Source organism: Electrophorus electricus, chromosome 8, assembly GCF_013358815.1.
Source record: "Electrophorus electricus isolate fEleEle1 chromosome 8, fEleEle1.pri, whole genome shotgun sequence".
Taxonomy (NCBI): domain Eukaryota; kingdom Metazoa; phylum Chordata; class Actinopteri; order Gymnotiformes; family Gymnotidae; genus Electrophorus; species Electrophorus electricus.
The window spans coordinates 19830414-19849866 of NC_049542.1; the positions used below are offsets into that span (position 1 = coordinate 19830414).

General features: G+C 44.2%; 1 protein-coding gene across 20 annotated transcripts in view; it reads right to left on the bottom strand.

Annotated features, from left to right (window-relative positions):
* The window catches only part of macf1a (microtubule actin crosslinking factor 1a), a 130328-nt gene that overhangs the window by 49384 nt on the left and 61491 nt on the right, over positions 1 to 19453 (bottom strand). For 12 of the 20 annotated variants that reach the window (XM_035528855.1, XM_035528854.1, XM_035528857.1 and 9 more), the window contains 26 exons: position 19453; positions 19141 to 19295; positions 18643 to 18925; positions 18326 to 18454; positions 18153 to 18230; positions 17583 to 17744; positions 17098 to 17202; positions 16671 to 16766; positions 16453 to 16578; positions 15066 to 15218; positions 13946 to 13957; positions 12504 to 12658; positions 12099 to 12225; positions 11805 to 11988; positions 11507 to 11673; positions 11075 to 11253; positions 10858 to 10996; positions 10574 to 10767; positions 10118 to 10277; positions 9941 to 10024; positions 9684 to 9791; positions 9471 to 9569; positions 9267 to 9386; positions 9044 to 9135; positions 8746 to 8881; positions 50 to 6817 (listed from right to left, as the gene is read on the bottom strand). The exon at position 19453 is cut by the window's right edge and continues 93 nt beyond it. In XM_035528855.1, coding sequence (XP_035384748.1) covers positions 50 to 6817; positions 8746 to 8881; positions 9044 to 9135; positions 9267 to 9386; positions 9471 to 9569; positions 9684 to 9791; positions 9941 to 10024; positions 10118 to 10277; positions 10574 to 10767; positions 10858 to 10996; positions 11075 to 11253; positions 11507 to 11673; positions 11805 to 11988; positions 12099 to 12225; positions 12504 to 12658; positions 13946 to 13957; positions 15066 to 15218; positions 16453 to 16578; positions 16671 to 16766; positions 17098 to 17202; positions 17583 to 17744; positions 18153 to 18230; positions 18326 to 18454; positions 18643 to 18925; positions 19141 to 19295; position 19453 — 10012 coding nt within the window. The remainder of the gene's footprint in view (positions 1 to 49; positions 6818 to 8745; positions 8882 to 9043; positions 9136 to 9266; positions 9387 to 9470; positions 9570 to 9683; positions 9792 to 9940; positions 10025 to 10117; positions 10278 to 10573; positions 10768 to 10857; positions 10997 to 11074; positions 11254 to 11506; positions 11674 to 11804; positions 11989 to 12098; positions 12226 to 12503; positions 12659 to 13945; positions 13958 to 15065; positions 15219 to 16452; positions 16579 to 16670; positions 16767 to 17097; positions 17203 to 17582; positions 17745 to 18152; positions 18231 to 18325; positions 18455 to 18642; positions 18926 to 19140; positions 19296 to 19452) is intronic. The other 8 variants (XM_035528859.1, XM_035528862.1, XM_035528860.1 and 5 more) reach the window with 2 other exon arrangements.

The following is a 19453-nucleotide window of genomic DNA, read 5'->3' on the forward strand; positions in this document are numbered from 1 at the left end:
AATAGAATATTGTGAATTAAATAAACAAGTCATACACACTCATGCTTACCTTACTTATCTGTGGGATGGTCCTCTGTTTTTTCATTAGATCATCAGCCCATTTTTCCTCTATTCCCTGTACATAGCCCACTTCCTCCTCCTCTTCCCAGCATTCTGTGGTGTCAGAGTCAGGCATCTCCTCTGACTGAGACAGTCCTGACTCTGTGCATTCTGTGGTGTCAGAGTCAGGCGTCTCCTCTGTTTGAGACAGTCCTGACTCTGTGCTTTCTGTGAGGGAAGCTTCAGTGCCAACAGAAGAAAAATCCATACTCTTGTATAGTAGAGATTCCTTGTTAATTGTGTGCATTTCGATTTTGGAGATTGGTACAGGTTCATCAACTTCTTTTTTTGGCAGAGCAGCAGCACTTGTGGATTGTGAGACATCCAGAGCAGGCGCACGTATGTTGAGATCTGATTTAACATCTTGATAGCCTTCAATAAAGACGGTACATGGTGGCTCATAGGCTTCAGATGTTTTCCTTTCCAGCTTTTTGTCTTTATTACTAAGTGGCAGATGTTCAGGATCTTTTATTCTTTTCTCTTCAGCATGCACATCTAAATCACCCATGGGTATCTGTGTTTTCTTATTGGCGTCCATAGCAACTACAGAATGCTCGATAGTGATCAAGGCCTGCTCTGTGTGAAAGTCTGACATAGCATGAATATCTGATATGTGACTTACATCATGATCTGTTTGACTGAAATGAGTTTGTGTAGAGTCAGTCATGGGTAAAAGGTTTTTCGCCATAAACTTTTCACGTTTGTCCACTTTCTTTACCTGACATGTTATGTTAGCCTCATTTCCTTTTGTGGGGAGTGTAGAGCCTTTCTGCTCAGTCTTGGGCTTCTCTTGTGTGCTTGCATGTCGCTCTTTACCTGACCCCTGACGCAGTGCTTCCAACTCCTCCGCAGCCTGTTTCTCACTGACTCCCCGTTCAAAGACCTTCCTAAGAATGCTTTCCTTGGCCTTCATCAGAAGTGCCTCTTTCCCCAGCTGTGTCTGGTTAAGGTCTTCAGGCTGTTTCCTCCATGCGTTTCCTGCCGTGTCCAATTTCCCACTTACAGTTGGGACCATATCCTCCTCCACGCTCTCTGCTTTTGATGCCTCATCATCTTTGCGCTCTGCTTCTTTTTCAGCGTTTGGCTCATGCTCTGACATTTGCTTGACTTTTTTATTCTTCCTTTTCTTCTTTTTCTTCTTATCTATCTGCTCTGGCTCATGGCCCTCTGAGACATAAAGCTGTTTATTATACTCTGTTTTTGACATGTCACTTATGGCTTTGTGCAGCATTTGACTCTGTAATTCATGTTCTGTTTGGCTAAGATCATCCTGCAGGCTTGCAGGGTCATCTTTTGATGTCTCAGTTCCAAGACCCATGTCTCCACTTTCTATAGATTGCTGAACAGCTGACCCTTGCAGAACCTGTTCTCTTAGGAACAGATCCACTGGGAAAGCTACAATATTGTCAGTTGGGGGACATACAGGGCCTCCAGACAACTCTACTTTGACATATTTATCTTCAGATTTTTGATCAACGTTTACATCATTATTTTCATTCTCCAATTCCACTACTAGTAAACCTTCTTTTATATCTGGAGTTTGTCTAACCTCCAAATCTACCTTGACCTCTCTCTTTATATTTGCATCATCTTCAATAGATTCTTTATCAACAGCACTTGTATCTTGTGCTTGGACCTCCAAATGTACTTTGGCCTCTTCTCCTAATTTCACATCATCTTTAACAGATTTATCAAGAACTTCTTTTACAAACTTGTTCTCAGTAACTTTTACATATGAAGCCACACCCATATATGGAGGCTGCAGAACTTCCAAACTTACTGTAACCTTTGTCTCTACTTTTATATCTTCAGTGGATTTTTTATCAATTTCATTTTCTTTTCTAGTCATGTTATTTGAGTCCCTCACATGTAAGGTTTCACTCAAGTCATTAGTTTTTGTACCATCCAAATTTTTCTCTACTTTTACATTTTCCACAGACTTTTGATTAAAGCTGATTGCTTCTTTTATGTCATCACTCTCAGCACCCTCTCCATACATCACCAAACCAAATTTGCTAGCCTCCAGATCTTTGTCCTCTTTTTGAAGAAAATCTTCAACATCCTTTCCAGTCTCTTTCTCAATAGCATCTACAGGTAAAGATGCATTCATCTTGGAGGGTCTCCTAACCTCCAACTCCATCTTGACATCTTTCTTCACACTCACATCTTTATCAGATTTTTCAATGTCTAAAAATTCTTTTCTATTCATACTATCAGTAGACTCTAAATGTGGTGTTACACTATTCAGAGGTTCCACCTCCAAACCTTCAACTCTTTCTATTTCTGTTCTTGTTTGCTTTTTATTTTTCTCTTTACCTCTCTTTTTTCTAGGCATTTTTGATCTTTCTGTAGGGGTGGATTTAGTTGTGTCCTTTCTGTTGTCATTGTTCTCTTCACTTTTAGAGATGGGCTTTGTATCAGACACCAACTGCTGTTCTGATGTCAGAATAGACTGTCCTTTTCTTTCCTCTGTACATGGAGTTTGTCCATCATGTAACTTATAAATGGTGTCCGAGACAACACTGCAGGGAATCTGTTGATAGTTTTCTAGCTTTTTGCTCATTTTGGAGACTGTTAATTCAACCACTGGGTGTATCTGTATGTCTCCCTCTGGAATATGGTCAGGTGTGGGTGAGGTGTCATAAGTTTTGTCATCCTTACATTCAATGTCAGACATCTGTTGAATCTGAAGTCGACCTTGACTTGGCTGGTGCTGAAGATCCTCATCTTTATGTTTTTTTGGCGCATACTCTTTAATCACCTCCTGTATCCTTTTTTCTGCTTTTAGGGCAAATTGAGTCAGTACCTGTAAAGATGCATCAGTGTCTTTCTCCACCTCATTTAAAACGTCCTTGTGTACTTGTTTCTTCATTTCTGATGGTGGATAGGGCTGAAGAACCTCTAATTGCTCAATGGTATCAGCCTCTAAAGTGTCTTCATGATGCTCTGTAATCATACACTGAGTCTTTTCCAAGTCGGCAAAATATTCTTCTGTACTTGATGCTGAGCTTTCATGACATGTCTTTGTAGGGCTACAATAACCTGATACAAACTGAGACAGAGAAGGACTACATGTAGCACTGGAGGAAGCCAATGTCTCAGAGCTTTCCTCCTCATAGGTTGGTTGATCCACAGATCTAAAGTTATCCCAAAGTTCAGCAGCCATTTCACGAGAGATAAGGCCCTCTTGAACAGCCTCCTTAAGACTTGACACCCTCTGACCACTGACAGGACTAAACAGTCCACCTTTAAAGAACTGATTAGTAGCAATTACTTTTGCAACATCTTTTTCAACAAGTCCTTTAGCAACAGCCTCCAGAAGGGGGAGTCGTTTCCCACTTGAAATATCAATGATACCTCCAGAGTCTGCCTGACTCTGCAATATCCTGAGTGCTGGAATGGGATCAACTTGGCCAGCCTTCACTGCTTCTGGCACGGTCATCATGTCACCGTTTTGTTTGTTTGGAATACCTCGGAAAGGTCTCACTTCAAGGAATCGTTGACCTGTCTCAATGTCAATCTTTCCCTGGTTTAGAAGTTCTGAATAGGGTACAACCTGAGCATTGTGAGGATCCAGAACAGCACTCTTTACACTAGGTAAAGCCATTGCTTTATTTGCAGTGTCTTTATCAATGATCCCTTGGGAAACTGCTTCAGTTAGGGTAAGTCTGGTCTTTGACGTACTAGCATAAATGAAGCCTGCAGATGCTTGCAGATAGACAGTGTTTGGATCTGAGATAATCTGATCCTGCACCTCATAGGACTTTTCAAACTCTTCAAGCTTTGGTGCCAAAGAATCATCAATCAGGCCTTTACACACTGCATCAGTAACAGTGAGGCGAATGCCAGAGCCATGGTGAACAATTCCACCTTCAGCCACCTGCTGCAAGAGGATCTGCTGGGCTTCCTCCTGACTTATCATGCCTTGTTGAAGGGCTTTTTGAAAAGGTACAGGGCGTTTTATTTCTGGATCCACCACACCATCCATTTGTAGCTGTAGTGTCAACTTGGTGCGTGAAGCATGTGGATCTGAACCCTTTCCACGGCATGACTTCTCTAATGCAAGCAATGCATCCTGTTGGTCCTCCTCTATCAGTCCAAGACTGCCTGCAAGGGTAACTGAAACTTTCGTGCCCCGACGAACGTCAACAATCCCACCAGAGACAACCTGGGCCTCAAGCAGATGAGCTACTGTATCTGGGTCCAAGAGCCCCATCTGAGCAGCCTCCTTTAGTGAGCAGATCTGACAACGTTCTGCATCAACTACCCCAGCCAGAGTCTTTTCTGACTGAAGAACACTGGTCAATAAATCTTCATCCAATAGTCCTTCCTGCATTACATCCTCAATACTCAGTGACTCGCATGTGCTCACATCCAGGAAACCACCAAAAAGTCCTGCTTTCAACATTACTTTGAGAGCAGTGTGACCTGGGAGAAGGCCCTGGGATACAGCCTCATCTAGGAGTAACTTATTGGCTCCATCGCTCAAAAGACCTCCTTGCAGTAACTCCTCTGCCATGTTTTCAAGCTCCACATCTTCACTTGGTTCTTTTGATTTGGTCTTTTTAATCTGTGTTGAGTCAGATTTTTCAGCATTTTTGTTTACATCTTTTTGATCCGACATTTGTTTATTTATATTCAAGATGTCAGTTTTCTGCAGTTCTACACTATGTGTAGTAATCCCCAGTACATTAGTCTTATTTGATTTGTCCTTTTCATCAAGCTGATCATACAGATTTTTTTCTGTTGTATATTTAAAAATCTCAGCAGCAGTGTTCTCCGCTTTTATGTCTAAATCTTTCTGCTTAGATTGTGCACTTTCTACTTTATTTTCCTCAAGCATACACAGATCTGTTGACTCTGGTTCAGTCAGTCCCAGGGGCTTTTCTTTCTTCCTTGTTTTATCTACCTGTGGACTCAATGAGTCAGGCATAGAGTTTGTTGGCAAAATGTTCAGCTGCTTCAGAAACAGAGGTGATATCTGACTTTCAGGTACAATCTCTGCTAGTTTTGAGCCTGTACCTGGGAGATTTACTAAGGTTTTATCAGTGCTGCATGTTTCTTTCAATGCAGCGGCTCCTTCTAAAGGAATCTTTACTCTGTCAGTTTTACTAAGAGTTTGATCAATTACATTTGTTATATGATCATCTGAAATAATGAGCTTGTCTTGTTCATTCACTTTAAAAATATTTAACGTTGAAGCTTCTTTCCAGTCTTTAGGACTTTTGTGTTCTGTTGTACTGAATGGCATAACAAACTCAGACTCTCCTCTTCTAGAGTGCTTCCTCAGTTGTTCAGGTTTCTTAGAGTCCTTTGCTGATCCATTTGCATTTACAAGCTCCATCAGTTCAGGTTCCAACAGGACCAGACGCTCACCAGAGCGGGCGTTAATGTAACTGTGTGTGATTATGTAAGAAAGGAGGCAGTGCTTAGCCTGCTCCTCTGGTGCAGATGCCCCCAAAAAGGAAACGTCACACTGAAGATATGGGGGTGAGGCAGGTGGTGAAGATGAAGATCCCCAGTGGTTTACATTTAAGGACCCTGTCCAAGTCATGGCAGGCAGAACATCTGGGACCTCTGTCTCTATAAGGACCTTTGCTGCTTCCATTCCCATCATCTCCTCTGCATGGTCTAGAGGAACCACTTGACCACTTTCTGGGCAGTAAATTGCAGCAATGGAATGCCGTTTGGTCAAGACGTTTCGGGCAAGTCCCCCTGAGATAACACCCTGCTGTAAAGCCTCACTGATAGGAAGCAGCTCCCCTGTCTCTGGCCAAAGTATGCCCATAAATGCCCAGAGTGATTCCAACACCCGCAGTGCCATGCGTGGAGAAATAAGGTCCCTTCGGATAGCTTCATCTAACTCCACACGTTCTCTGCTGACAGGATCTATTATCCCATCTGCTTGTAACTGGTGAGTGAGTAAGGCACATGCAAGGTCTTGGTCCATAAGGCCATGCCGCACAGCCTCATCTACCGTCAGCCGGTGACCTGAACGGGGATCGCTGATGCCTCCTGCAAATAGCTGAGCCTCCAGAAGTCGAATGGTAACTTCTCGGTCAATCAGTCCTTCTTGGACTGCACGGAAAATGCCTACCTTTCGACCAGAACGTAAGCAGACTGTTCCCCTTGACTGCTGATTCACTGGCAGCAGACGCAGACCTGTATCCTCGTTCAAAATGCAACGCTGATGGAATTCTGACAGGCTAAGCTTTTCTGCTGTATTTGGATCAATGAGCTCACGCCGATCAACCTGGGAACGTAATTTATTATAAACAGCAACTGAGATCAGACCCTCCTCTCTAGCACCTTCAAGTGTGAGAATTTTATTATTGGTGGCATTCCGAAATCCTCCTGTGCTTAACTGCAGCTCCAGAATACGAAGCCCGACTTGCTCTTTTATCTGGCCTACTTCCATAGCAGCAGCAACTGGTACCAAATGACATGGTAGGAACTGTGACTGCTGGAGGAGATGAAGGGCTGTCTCCAATTCTGACAGTGACTTGTAGGTGCGGTTGTCAATCAGACCAGATACAAGGCCCTCTTCTAATGAGAGGCTCTGCAGGGAGTCAGGCTGTAACAGACCACCCTTGATTAGCTGTGCCTCCAACAGCACAAGGCAGGTGTCCTTGTCTATGAGGCCACGACATGCTGACTGGAAAACTGGAAAAGTTTCCACAGTGCCAAGATCAATTACTCCAGCGATGGTCTCATGGCCCTAGGAAAAAAAAAAATGCTGTGTAAGTAATACCCTGTATTATTTGTGCAGTTACTGATGCAATAAAATACAGCATTTTTGTTTAAACCCAAGACAGTATAGATCTGTAAGAAAATACCCACAACCAAAGCATGCACAATTAACATAGGTTTATACTGTGTAGTAACAATTTAATTTAACCCCTGAATGGCATCCTAGCTACATGTTCTCAATCAACTAAAAAATATGATCATATAAAATAAATAAAAGATAAATTAAATTATTGCAAAAAAAAAAAAAAAAAAAAAAAAAAAATCAGTAAAAAGCAACAAAGCAAGAAGCATTCTAAAGCACAAAGACACAGTGCTAAAATACACTAAGCTATAAATATTCTTAAATAATAGCAGACAAAAAAATTAAATAAATGCACGACAGAAGAGAAATTTACCAGGGAAAGGCAGGTCAGAAACGAAGCAACGGTAAGAGAGAAAGCGAGCACTACTTACCGTAACGGGAGGGTCTTTAGACGCACACACACAGACAGGCCGACGGCTCGGCAGATTGAGGCGCAACAAGGTGAGAAGCTGGATGTTAGCATTCGGCATGCCCCACTCCGTCTGCCCGAGATGCTGCCCGGGACTGACTAGCCCTATCTACCCAATATTCCTTTCGGTTTTATCATAGTAACCTTATCACACTTCTTTAGGTCTAGATTATTGGGCTTTTGGTTCAGAATGGGGCCTATATTGACAGGATTTCAACTTCTTGCCACATTTTCTTACCTCAGTATGTGTTTTGGGACTTACTTATAAATGAACAGTAAACCTGATATGTTGTAACCATAATGAAATTAAATTATACAAATCGGATTGCTACACTAAACCCTAGCTAAACTTAATGACGCTTTTTTAATGGCCATCTTGTGCTCTTTCCCAGGAGCTGTTAGTAATTTTTAAGTTTCACACAGCATTACTGTTTTAAAGAGGGTAAAACCAGGAACAAACAGTCACACACACATACACACGCAAATGCGTGTTTAGAACTGTGACCTGGACACATCATGCTCAAACAGGTGGAAGTATGCATAGCTGGCCTCTGGTGCTCAAACTACCATACTCCCTATGAGATATTTTTCTGCACTCTAACAGACATTTACAGATATATTTTTAAACTTTCCTATTCACACAACAGTCCATTACCTCACTCTCATACATACACTCAAATATCACTGCTTTCAACATGAAATATTGATTTTTGTTTATGAATGACTACACAGCATTACAAAAATCCACCATATGGTTATTTGGTGATGAAATGTGCATGTAAAACTGTGGATTTACACCAATCAATTAAGAAAATGTCTCACAAATAAACCATGTTGCATAAATAATCATGAATTATAACTACGTGCTTATAATGGCAGAAATCTAAAGTAGCACAAAAGACATGACCTGCAATGATGTGCGTTTGACACTGTGTATTGGATCAATGTGTAATGAGGTATGATGTTGCATTCTGAATCAATATGCGATGATGTTTCTGCTCACAGAACTCAAAATTGCTGCTCTAAACTACATGGTCAATAAGTAGCAACAAGCAGATGTGGTTGATGGCAAATGATGATGAAGGTGGTGGCATGATCACAGGCATGTAGGTGAGGGACACACTCCATGCTATTAAAAAAATTGTGTTATGTCATACCAAACCTACGAGACACATGGAGGTGGTGATGAATGTCAAAAAACACAAGTGACAGGCAACACACATCATGCGGCACCCACTCTTGCTCTCACATTCACACATACGCATACAACAATCCGAACAATGTCTCATTAAAGCAGCACACATCAGAAGCAATCTTTTAATGCAAGCTCTTTGCCTTTGAAGCTCGCTATAGCAGCATTTTACACCATGGTCACTGCCACTTTGCCTTAAACCTCAAACTCTACCTTGCATTTCTCCTCCTTGGCAAGCTGTTCCTCCAACTGTTGCAGCTGGGCTGCAGAGCTGTCACACAGCTGGCTATAGGTAGCAGTCAGCTGGTCCAGCTGTGATGTCACTTGGGCACGCTCTTCAGGGGCCAGTCTAAAGATCAAGGAGCTGTGTCATTATGCAATCGTGTGCATGAGACTGGTGGGCTATCCTAACAAAATCATCCAGTAGAAACAAAAATCGCCAGGTGAAAAACACTTAGACGCAAGATGCATGCTGTAGCCATATCAGCGTCTGAAAATACACCACACTCACTTGCTGGCCTGTTTAGAGAGCAGGAAGACTTGTGTGCTCCTGATAGCTTCAGCAACAACTTCTTTTTTAGCAGTCAATTGCTCACTGATTGCCTGAAGAAACAGTAGAAGAAAAGCATGATCTTATCAAGTCTATTACCAGTACATACTGACACTGATGCTGCTTCCACCACTTGTACAGAAACGACTCCCTTCCATGCTGTAGGCGGCAGATGCAGTCCTACCTGCTGTGCAGTGAGGGATGACATGGCAGGTCCTTCAGCCCTCTGCTGGAGGTCTTTAACCCAACCGAGCAGCTCTGAAACCTGGCCTGCCCGGGCTTGCTTCTCCTCCTCAATTTGCTTCTGCAAGTAGAAAAAGTATATTTACCACTTATTCAACAGGACAAGCAACATATTTTATACAGCTGGTGTGACACTAAACCATACCTCTTCCTCTTCGAGTCTCCGCAATGCATCACTGATATACTTGATGTGCTGTGTCGTCAAGGTCACTAGAGCCGTGTAGCGTGTGCGCAGGTCCATGAACTGGAAGAGCAGAAAGGCTCATGATGATTCTAGGCCCCTTCAAACCACTGTGTGAACAGAAGTCCACAGGACATGCCAGCTGGACTCCTTCACACTTCCCCTCTCCTCATTTACCTCTTGTGTTATGGCATCCGATGAGGAATGTATCCTCCTTCGTTTCACTGGAGACTTCTGGGTCGATTCCACAAAAGCTCTAAATGTCATGAGCTGCAGTTCATAGTCCTAATGCACAAACAGAGACATTGTGTTTTGTATACTAGAGAAAAATATTTGAGAGCTTAAATGGAGACACTCTTCCAGTGAAATATTCCCCAGGTGTGCTGTCCAGTGACCAGTAGCTGATTGAATCAGCTCTAGGTAGAGCACCTAACCTTGACAGCAGTGCAGTAGTGTTTGGAGTGTGTCTGGCACTCATCCAGTTTGACTTGGTTCTGCTCAATTTCGGCCACCAGAGCCTGCAAGAGGAACAGTTCAGAGAAGAGACTTACAACAGTTCTTGTTTTAACATGGTACACAGGGTGGCAGCATGTATGAAAGTTGGGCTGCACCGTCTGCTGGGCGAGTTGCTCTGACAGCACTCTACTGTCTGTCTGCTCGGGCTGGGTATTCTCCTGTTTCTCTGTGGTCTCTTCGATCCAGCAGATGAGGGCAGAGTGGCCGTCACGGTACTGGTGCAGCACTGAGCCCAGCACCTCCAGATCAGCTTGCCTGCACAGAACTGGTTGTTACTGACCAAACACTTTAATGCATTGATATTAACCCTTGGTGGTCAAGGCACGTGACGGTGCATTTTTTCCCAACATTTTGTGATGTTTTCATTGATATCTTTGCTCAAAGTTTTTTTTTTCCAGCAGAATTAAGGACTTATGGTATTACTATTGATTTTAAAATAAGTGAAACAAAGATTAATAAAAACATCTGTTTGTGAAAGTCAAACGTTCTGTTCTGTTACCTCCTGCCCCCACCCCAGACTCTTAAACCCCTTGTGTCCTCAAAAGGCTCACCGTGTCTCTATCTGTCTCCGCACTCCGTGCCACCTCTCTGTGAGCTGCTGCGCTTTCTCCTGGTAGCGCTCCAACTCTGGGCTGCGATCTGGGTGCAGTTGGCTGAGCTGCGTGCCCACTTCCCGTGCCCTCTGCATCTCTGAGCTCAGAGCCTGGAAGACGTGATCCTGCTGATCCAACTCTGAGTGCCACTTCTGTAAAAACAGGTGAGTGGAGAGGTGGTCAGAATATGGACGGAGAGATGAAGGAGGAGTGCTCCTGTGCAGTATGCCGTTGGGACTCACCCTCAGCTGCTCCCTCAAGGCCTGGATGGCAGCAGTGTCAGCAGGAACAATGTCCTCCTCACTCAGACGGCTCTCATACTTCTTCACCTGGCTCTCAGCAGCCTGCAAGCTTCTCATCAGAAGGTCAACTGTCTTCAGCCTGAGAGGAGCAAGGCAGGCAACTGCTTAATGGACATGAAATGAGTTACTGAGAGCGCGTTTGTGCGCTTGTACTGACTTGTGCAGGTAGACCGTGGACAGGGAGTTGAGTCTCTCTGCTTGCTCCACTGCCAGATTGAGTTCGGAGCGGAGAGTAGGCACACTGGAGGAGGTGGGTTTTTCCTCAAAGAAATTCACACAGCGACGTGACACGTCGCCAAGGTTGGACTGAAGACCTTTCAGGTCCTGCTGCAGCTTCTGCACAACAAGATCATCAACAACAACTACACAGGGCTGTCAATCATGTCAGTGTTTATCTACAACACACTGCTAGTCGAGGTCTAATTAAACTGGTGAAGGATAGCATCAATGACATGTCTAATTTGGTAATGCACCAAAAATAAATGACTAATGGCACCAAAAGACTTTGTGTAAAGTATGAAAAGAAGAGATCAACACAGTATAGTTTTTTTAACCAGGAGGGGGAGCTGTTCAACCAGTTTTGGGTTACCTCTTGTTCTGCTATATGAACAGCGGTGTCTGCACCATCTCCTGACAGACCACTGGGGGGTGGACTCCGCATGCCTTTCATCAGCCTCTGTTCCGCCCCCTGCAGGTGGGACTTGATGCTTTGCAGTTCCGAGAGGTAGGAGCGAAACAACGACTCATCCTTCTCCACTGAGAGAGTGAGATAGAGAGTGTTCGGTGTGCATGTGTGTGTGTGGGACATTGTGCAAATGGCACTTTCTAGATCCATTCTGTTTTAAGCAGTTATCAACAAGCATGCAACATGTGGTCTCTGCATCTACCTGTCTCCATAGAGACCAGTAATGCTTGGCAGTGCTGGTGGCTACTCTCAGCCTCCCGCTCAAGTTCACGCCTCTCAGTTGGCGTGAAGAGGTCACTCTCACGACTGTCTGCTAGGAAGTCAGCCAGGTGGGCATCCAGGTGGTCAAGGGCCTGCTTCCTCTCAGATGGAGACTGGGAACGCACCTGCACACACATACAAACACACAAAAATACACACAAACATGAGTCAGGGAACTCCTCTGGGGGGCTACAGGACAGCCTTAGGTGAAAAAGTTGTTGTTTAATGTAGTGACCGTGTCCAGGGTCCAGGAGGAGATGTAGCTGATGTCTTTCTGTAGGTAGTGCCAGGAAACCACACTCTTCATATTCATATGCAGCTGGTGCCATAGAAACATCACGTTCTGATACAGCTGCTCCATTCTGAAGACAAGGAGATGCGATAAACATTTCACTAGCAAAACAGGGCCAAGTGTTTCACCGAGTCACTTAGAGAGCCCTTTACTTAGGAAGTCCTGCAGCCAACAATTTATGAACACTTTGCTACCATTTCTCAGCACCCTGATTATGCTGAGCACACAGCACCAACAGCCTTAGATAATGTCCACACAGTAAACACACAGGGTATCACAGCAAGACCCTGGAATCAGACATTGAGTTCAGTTTCCATACGGCTTTGGTGCCAGTGACCACGGGCATACCTGCTGGCGGTGTCCATAGCCTCCTGGTTGGGGGGTGGGATGGTGAAGCACACCGACGGCACCATGGCCTCATTCCCCGTGGGACTGATGATCTTCCACTTGGTCCTCTGAGAATTATCCTCCAACACACACTCCTCCCCTTTACTGAGTGTGATCTGAGAGAGCGAGAGAGAGCGAGAGAGAGAGAGAGAGAGAGAGAGAGATCAAGAGAGAAATAGATGGGGAAAAGCAGCAAGAGGGAAGTGGCAGCAGGTAAGGGATTGAAAAACAAAGCAAAATGAAAAAATGTGGATTAAAAAGTAAAAACAGTGTTAACCAAATTATGAGAAATAAAATGTTAATGCTAATGGAGATCAAACTTAAAGTATGATGTATTAAGGCAGATTTTCTTATGCCTCTCTGGAACTGTTACATATTTGAACATTTAATCCTATAGAACAAGATCAAATTTATTTGAAGACCATCATTTGAAGGCATAATTTAACCTAGCTTGGTTCTAAGGAGGATATGACCTAATGTTACTCTTAAAATGATGTAAGGGAATTTGTAGCCCACAAATCAGAAGCGGGATAAGTGTGTTCATAGCCTGGTGCCCCAGCCACCCTATCACACTGCCCCCTGCACACAGAGCAGATACGGGCCCGCAACCTGGCAGTATGGAGCAAGAATCAGTGCTGCTGGCTCGGAGAGCTACCATCTGTCCATGAGCAGATCCACCACTCATGGCTCACTGAAACAGCACAGTGCTACAACACTCAATTCACTCCTACTTTATAACCAGTGTCCTACAATTTGCATGCTAAGGGAAAGTTGGGTAACATTTTACATCAAGAATGTATGCATAACACATTCATAAAATCTTAATATTATTATACTTTATATTACATGTTTATATTACAGGAATATGGAGTGCTTTTATGGAAAGGGATTTTTCAATGTAACAGTCCACATATATTTACTATAAAAAAAAAATGTGGATGTGGATGTGGATGTGTAAAATTAAATGCTATTAAAGCTAGTACACTCCCACTGAAATGCTTAGAAACTGAAATACCACAAGGGACTTGAATTCTCAGTTTCCTCAAACTGAAATCAAAGAACATATTACTGTAATATAAAACACGAATAGCTCATGGCTGCTGATATGAACTTTCATGAGTGTTTTGTGTAAAAAAATTATGCAAGAAGTTACAAATGTGATAATTAAACACCCTTCACATAACATGACACAGAAAGATTCATAATCATTAGGCTGTAACCACGACTATGACCACGTCATAAATATGGCACACGTCGCGCTAACCGGCTGAGGCGTTTTAGCGGGGCTGGTGGTGAGAATGAAGCAGAGATTTAGGTAGCATTGTGCTGCTGTATTTGAACTGAGTGTGCAGAGCCAGGTCAAAGAGCAGAGGGCAGAGGTGAAGCGTGTTAAGCGGCAGTACCTGAGCGTTGGCCTTGCCAGCCCCGCAGACACACAAGAGGAAAAGGAGGACGAGAGGGAGGAGAAAGCACACGGGTAAAACAGGAGGGAAGGGAGAAAGAGAAAAGAGAAATGGGAGGAGGGGGGGAAAAATGATTATTTTTGGGCATTGTTAAGACCCTGCCTGACTGTGATAAACGTCATTATGGTGCAAAAACTGATGAGCAGCACTATCGCTGGCAGCAGCACATTGGAATATTTATGGCTGATGTCATCTCATCTCACGCAGGAGATGGCATGCAGGTTCATATCATACACACGGTCCGTACAGTATGAGTATGCCTGCCTGCCTAATGTGGGTGGGGCTTATGCCACAGCAGGCGTGATCACTGCTGTGACTGCACCTCTATCTGCCCACACTGCTCTGCTCCTGGCTCAGTGAGCGCGCACACACACACACACACACACACACACACACACACACACACACACACACGCACAGTTGCATACACATGCAGGTGCATGCAGAAATGCACACACACAAATACACACTCCACCAGTGCTGCTCTAGTGAAAATAGCTGTACAGAGGGCAGGCAGCATGTCTGCAGACATCCCTGCAAGCTGCATGTTGACAGTCAAAGGTGTCATTTATTTAGGTTTCTTTCAAAGCACCTGTAGCATGACAGCTGACAGCAATGAAGAACATTTCCACATGCTCCACCTTCTGGAAGGCCACGTCAACATGGTGATGTTCCTACTTTATACCTAGAGTGCTAGATGTTGTAGAGCACTAAAGATGGTGTAACTGTTACAAGATGGCCGCAGCCTTCCAGATTCACTCCAGATAAACTCAATCCCAGGTCCCCTAGGCTTTGAGGCATATCCTGTGTTTGGGGCACTTCAGTGGTGCCTTGATTTAAGACAGCCAATGAGAGTTGAGCAGGGTGTGAGCAGTGCAGGATGGGAATGTACAAGAGATGGTAGACTACCAGTCCTTTTATCCCACATATCTTATCTTAGCAATTGCTAAAGACTCAAAAAAACAGACCATGAATCAGTTCTTAAGGATGTAAAAGAGCAAGATGGGTGAGGAGAGGCAGGTGGGTGTTGGCAGGAGTGCATCACTGATCTTGGCCATACCTCTATTTGTCTATAGTCACAGATGGCACGGATGGGCATGGTTGTACCCAGAATGCAGTCTGCACTTCGTGGGTGGATCTGGACCACTGTCTTGGCCCGCCCTACAAGGCTGGCCACCGAACTGCGGTACCCAATCAGCTGCTCTTTCTCCTCCTGTTAGAAACAGAGAAAGTTTGTCAGTGACTGCATAAACTGTGTGACATGACAAAGAAAGATCAATTGTAATGGTTACTGTATAGTCGGAATATGGATATAATCATTAGATTAACTCTGCTCTCTCTTTCTAATTTATAGCCAATATGTCTAATCCCTGAATAAAGTAAACTGCAACAGTAATGTTATACTATACATCATTACATCACCAACAGCTACAAAAAATCTACATGACAAACTCCTTTATGTTTAATCTTAAGACCCTACCCATAAAACAAATTGATATAAATATGCATTACACAAATTTAATATAATTATTCTTATCCACACAATCATGAGAAGTTGAACTGATTATTTTTACAAGACACTAGAATAATGGCTGTCTCCTCTATCTACTTCAAACTAAGATATTGAGAAATCATTGTAGTGAGCATTCCATGTCCTAACATTATCACAGGATTTGGTCTCAGCCATTAGACCCTCAGCTAGGCAGTAGTAAATAATGAGCAGCACAGGAGCATTCCTCTGGCCTTGATGAGATGGCAGGCCTCATTAGGGACACGTTAAAGTGCTGGCAGAGAGAAGCAGAGGTAGACAGAGGAAGTGCTAATAGCACTGCACTCTAGTCTTGAATTCCTTGCGTGGTTTTAAGAGTCCTGGGGCATTAGCGTATGTCTAGACCTAGGACCGCAGAGCACTGAGTGAAAAATTGGGCTGGTTTAGTCGATCAGTTCGGGGAAGTGAATGTGTTATTTTTTTCCAACAGCAAATTAAAGACAGCTGTGCAGAGGCACACGCTGAGCACATATTTAGTCTCACCCACCAGTGCTGACAACTCAAATCTCCCAGTGGCTAAACAGCCTGCCTTTCACTCTACATGCAAACCCCAATACTCACATCTTCCCCCTAAAACCATGCCAGTAGCTACCCAAATGTAAAACCAGTCAAAACCTCTCACGATGTGGACTGTCAAAATGACTCTTAGCCTGTTCACGTAGTCTTTTTAGCTCAGTAACATTATTTAAATTGTAAATGCAGAGTCAGGAATATCCTTCTCCATCTGTATCTCCACTGTACTAAAAGGGCCCAAAGTCCACTGCTGCAGAACTACCAGGAGCCTCCAGGCCCACTTCTTGGTCTCTCCCTCATATATGGCAGCCCTCTGCTAGGGTGCACGCTTTGCTGCCAAGCGCTAGGCCCTGGAGCCCAGGCCCTCGCCCAGAAGAGCCCTTACCATGGAATCTTGCAGCAGGTCCTCCAGTTTACCCAGCCTGCTGCCCCTGTCACATGTGTATTGCCGTTTGATGGTGTCTTGAAGCTGCCGCAAGTACGTCTCGCACTCTCGCAGGTCACTCGTGAACTGTGAGCAGAGGGTACAGCAGTACAATGAAGATCACAACCGAACATCATCTAGACAGGTACAAAAAAAAAAAACACTTGGAGACTCATTACCTGAAAGAAGGCAGTGTTGTCCTTTAGGTGTTGTTCTACACACACACACAGCTGCTTCACCCATTGCCACTGTGTCTGTAAGGCAGCACTGTAGGCCTGCAGTGGTCACAGGTAACACAGTTAACATCAAGGCTATCCATACCACTGACTTATGAAAACAGAGAGCTGAGGTAAGTAATAACAAAATACATTCCTATTAATTGGCAGTGGTCTACCATACACATCAGGGACAACAGTGATGAAAATTAAACAACAGACTAGAATATATTTATAATATTTTTCTTAAGAAAGACATTTTTTAAAGTTTTCTTTGTCACAAGGAATTCACGAGAAATAAATGATACAAGGTATGATATTTTTCTTCTGTCTATGCTGGAATAAGTCTAATCAGGTTTTAAGCAGTCATACATTATGATCAACAGTTCACCTCTACTGTCTGCTTGGCTGGATGGTTGTCCTGACAAAGCTGATCAGCAGTTTCCTGTAGGGAGCACATCACTTCTTGTTTTTCCTCCAACTCTGACTTCATTTCCTGTTAAAAAAATCATAAGACAAAAGAAGGAAAAATCACTACTGTAGCAAATCAAACTACCAAACTACTTATCAAAATCAGTAGGAAAATTTGATAAAATTGATCTTTTAGACAGCTGATTACTTGATAACATGCTGGTTTATTTAACATGAAGAGAGAGAGAATTACATTAAAGGCTGTAATAAATAAATAAATAAATAAATAAATAAATAAATAAATAAATAAATAAATAAATAAAATCAGGCACAATTAAGGTGTTAAAATGTGGGGGAAAAACCAGGACTCAGAGTACTGGAATTAAGGACAACTATATAGAACTGGGTCATGATATACTTCTAGAATGTTCTTTTGGTTTCTTCTGTGCTTTGAGCATCACTCACAGAGTACTGCTCTCTTTTAGCAGCCATGTTGGTGTTATTGTCGCTCCAGTCGAAGGCCAGCTCCTCCTCCTCCTTCTCGTTGAGCCAGATCAGCTCCTCAGTGCAGTGTGACACAAATGCTCGCAGGCTTTCCAGGCAACGCAGTCGCCATGACGAATGTTCCTGCGGCAACATAAACCATTCACAAACACTGGCCCCACAACACATGCTTTTAATCAGTAAATCTGATGACCTCAGCCTCCTACAATCATATAACACACACACATACACACACACACACATACAGACACACACATACAGACCTCTTCCTCCTCCCCTGACCTTTCTCCACCCTCTAGAGAACTAAGTTAAGGAGAGGAGTGTAGAGAGTGTGCGCATGTGTGTGTGCGCATGTGTGTGTACGCGCCATGAGCAGGTGCCATGCACAGTCAAGCCTGTCATATGCAGGCTCTCTTCTCTTCCTCTTTGTCATAAGGAAAATTCAGCCATGCCCTGATGAGAGGCTCTTGAACATTGCAGTGACACACACACACACCCCACCCAAGGTTTATTAAATGAGGGCACACTTACCAATAGTCTGCAGTACCGGTTTTCCAGCTTGGCCAGCGTTTCGGAATAACTGCTTCGGAAACTGGGAGAGATGCTTGCCTGGGAGAAGAGAGGACAGACAAGCACATGAGTGCTCAGTGTGTGCAGGAATTTAAGAGGGGTGTGTGTGGGTACGTGTGTGTGGCTAGTAGTACCTCATAGCTGCGTGCATCTTTCAGATTGTGCAGCAGTTCCTCCACAGCAGTGTGGATGGACAGGTGATCTTGCAGGTGCTGTTCTACAGTGGGCAGGTCTGAGCCCCAGTCGGCCCGCTCCAGCAGCTCCTAACACACACACACACACACACACACACACACACACACACACACACACACACACACACACACACACACACACACACACAATTCAAGATCACATCAACATGAGTCTACCACATCCCCCTGTAATGCCTTTAAAAATTTCACCTAAATACATGATTCTCTGAATGTCTCTCCATTTCTTTTTTGCTCACCTGTGTCTTCTCGACCCATCCCAGGAGCTCGTAGAGGAAACGTAAGCTCCCCTCGTCCTCAGATGATGAGACAGCCACGAGCTCTGCACGGGTCATGGGACGTCTGAGCAGGGCCACCCCGCTGGACTCGGCCCCCGGTACAGTGAACGTGCTCTTATTGCCTGGTGGCATCCTCTGAGCTGTCGGAGCAACCTGCAGTGGCCCCGATGAGAAGTGGCCCTTCCTGTACACACTGGCACACTGCAGCCGCAGGGAGACCAGCTCCTCCTGCAGACATGTAACCCTGCAGAGGAGGATGAGACCAACATAGCACACATTCACAAACATGTCCAATGGGAAGAGCAGTGAAATCAGCCTCTTCCCCGATAAAGCACCGACTTCATATACCCTTTATATCTGACAAAAAGCTTCTCAAGTGGAACAACTAGCATTCTCTTTCATGCTCTGTCCTCATCTTTGTCCTGCTCTGACCAGCAGTGATGTTTCTATCTGACCCACCTGAGGGCGAGCTGCTCTACTTGGTAGTACTTCTTGTCTCGCAGGACTTGGAGGTCCTGGTGCAGCAGCTGGAGCAGAGCTTCACAGTCCTGCAGGTACACGGCCAGCTCCTGCTCACAGCACGCTGGCTCGCCACCCTCCAGACGGGACATGTCCTGTGTGTGCACACACACAAATGCAAGCACGCACGCACGCAAACACACATTCTGGATTACTGCAAGTAAGTGATTGCAGGAGAGGCAAGTGGCTAAGTCATGAGCAGATGAGTCATTGCAATAGGGGGTTTCTCCCTAGTCATGCAGTTCTACTCACC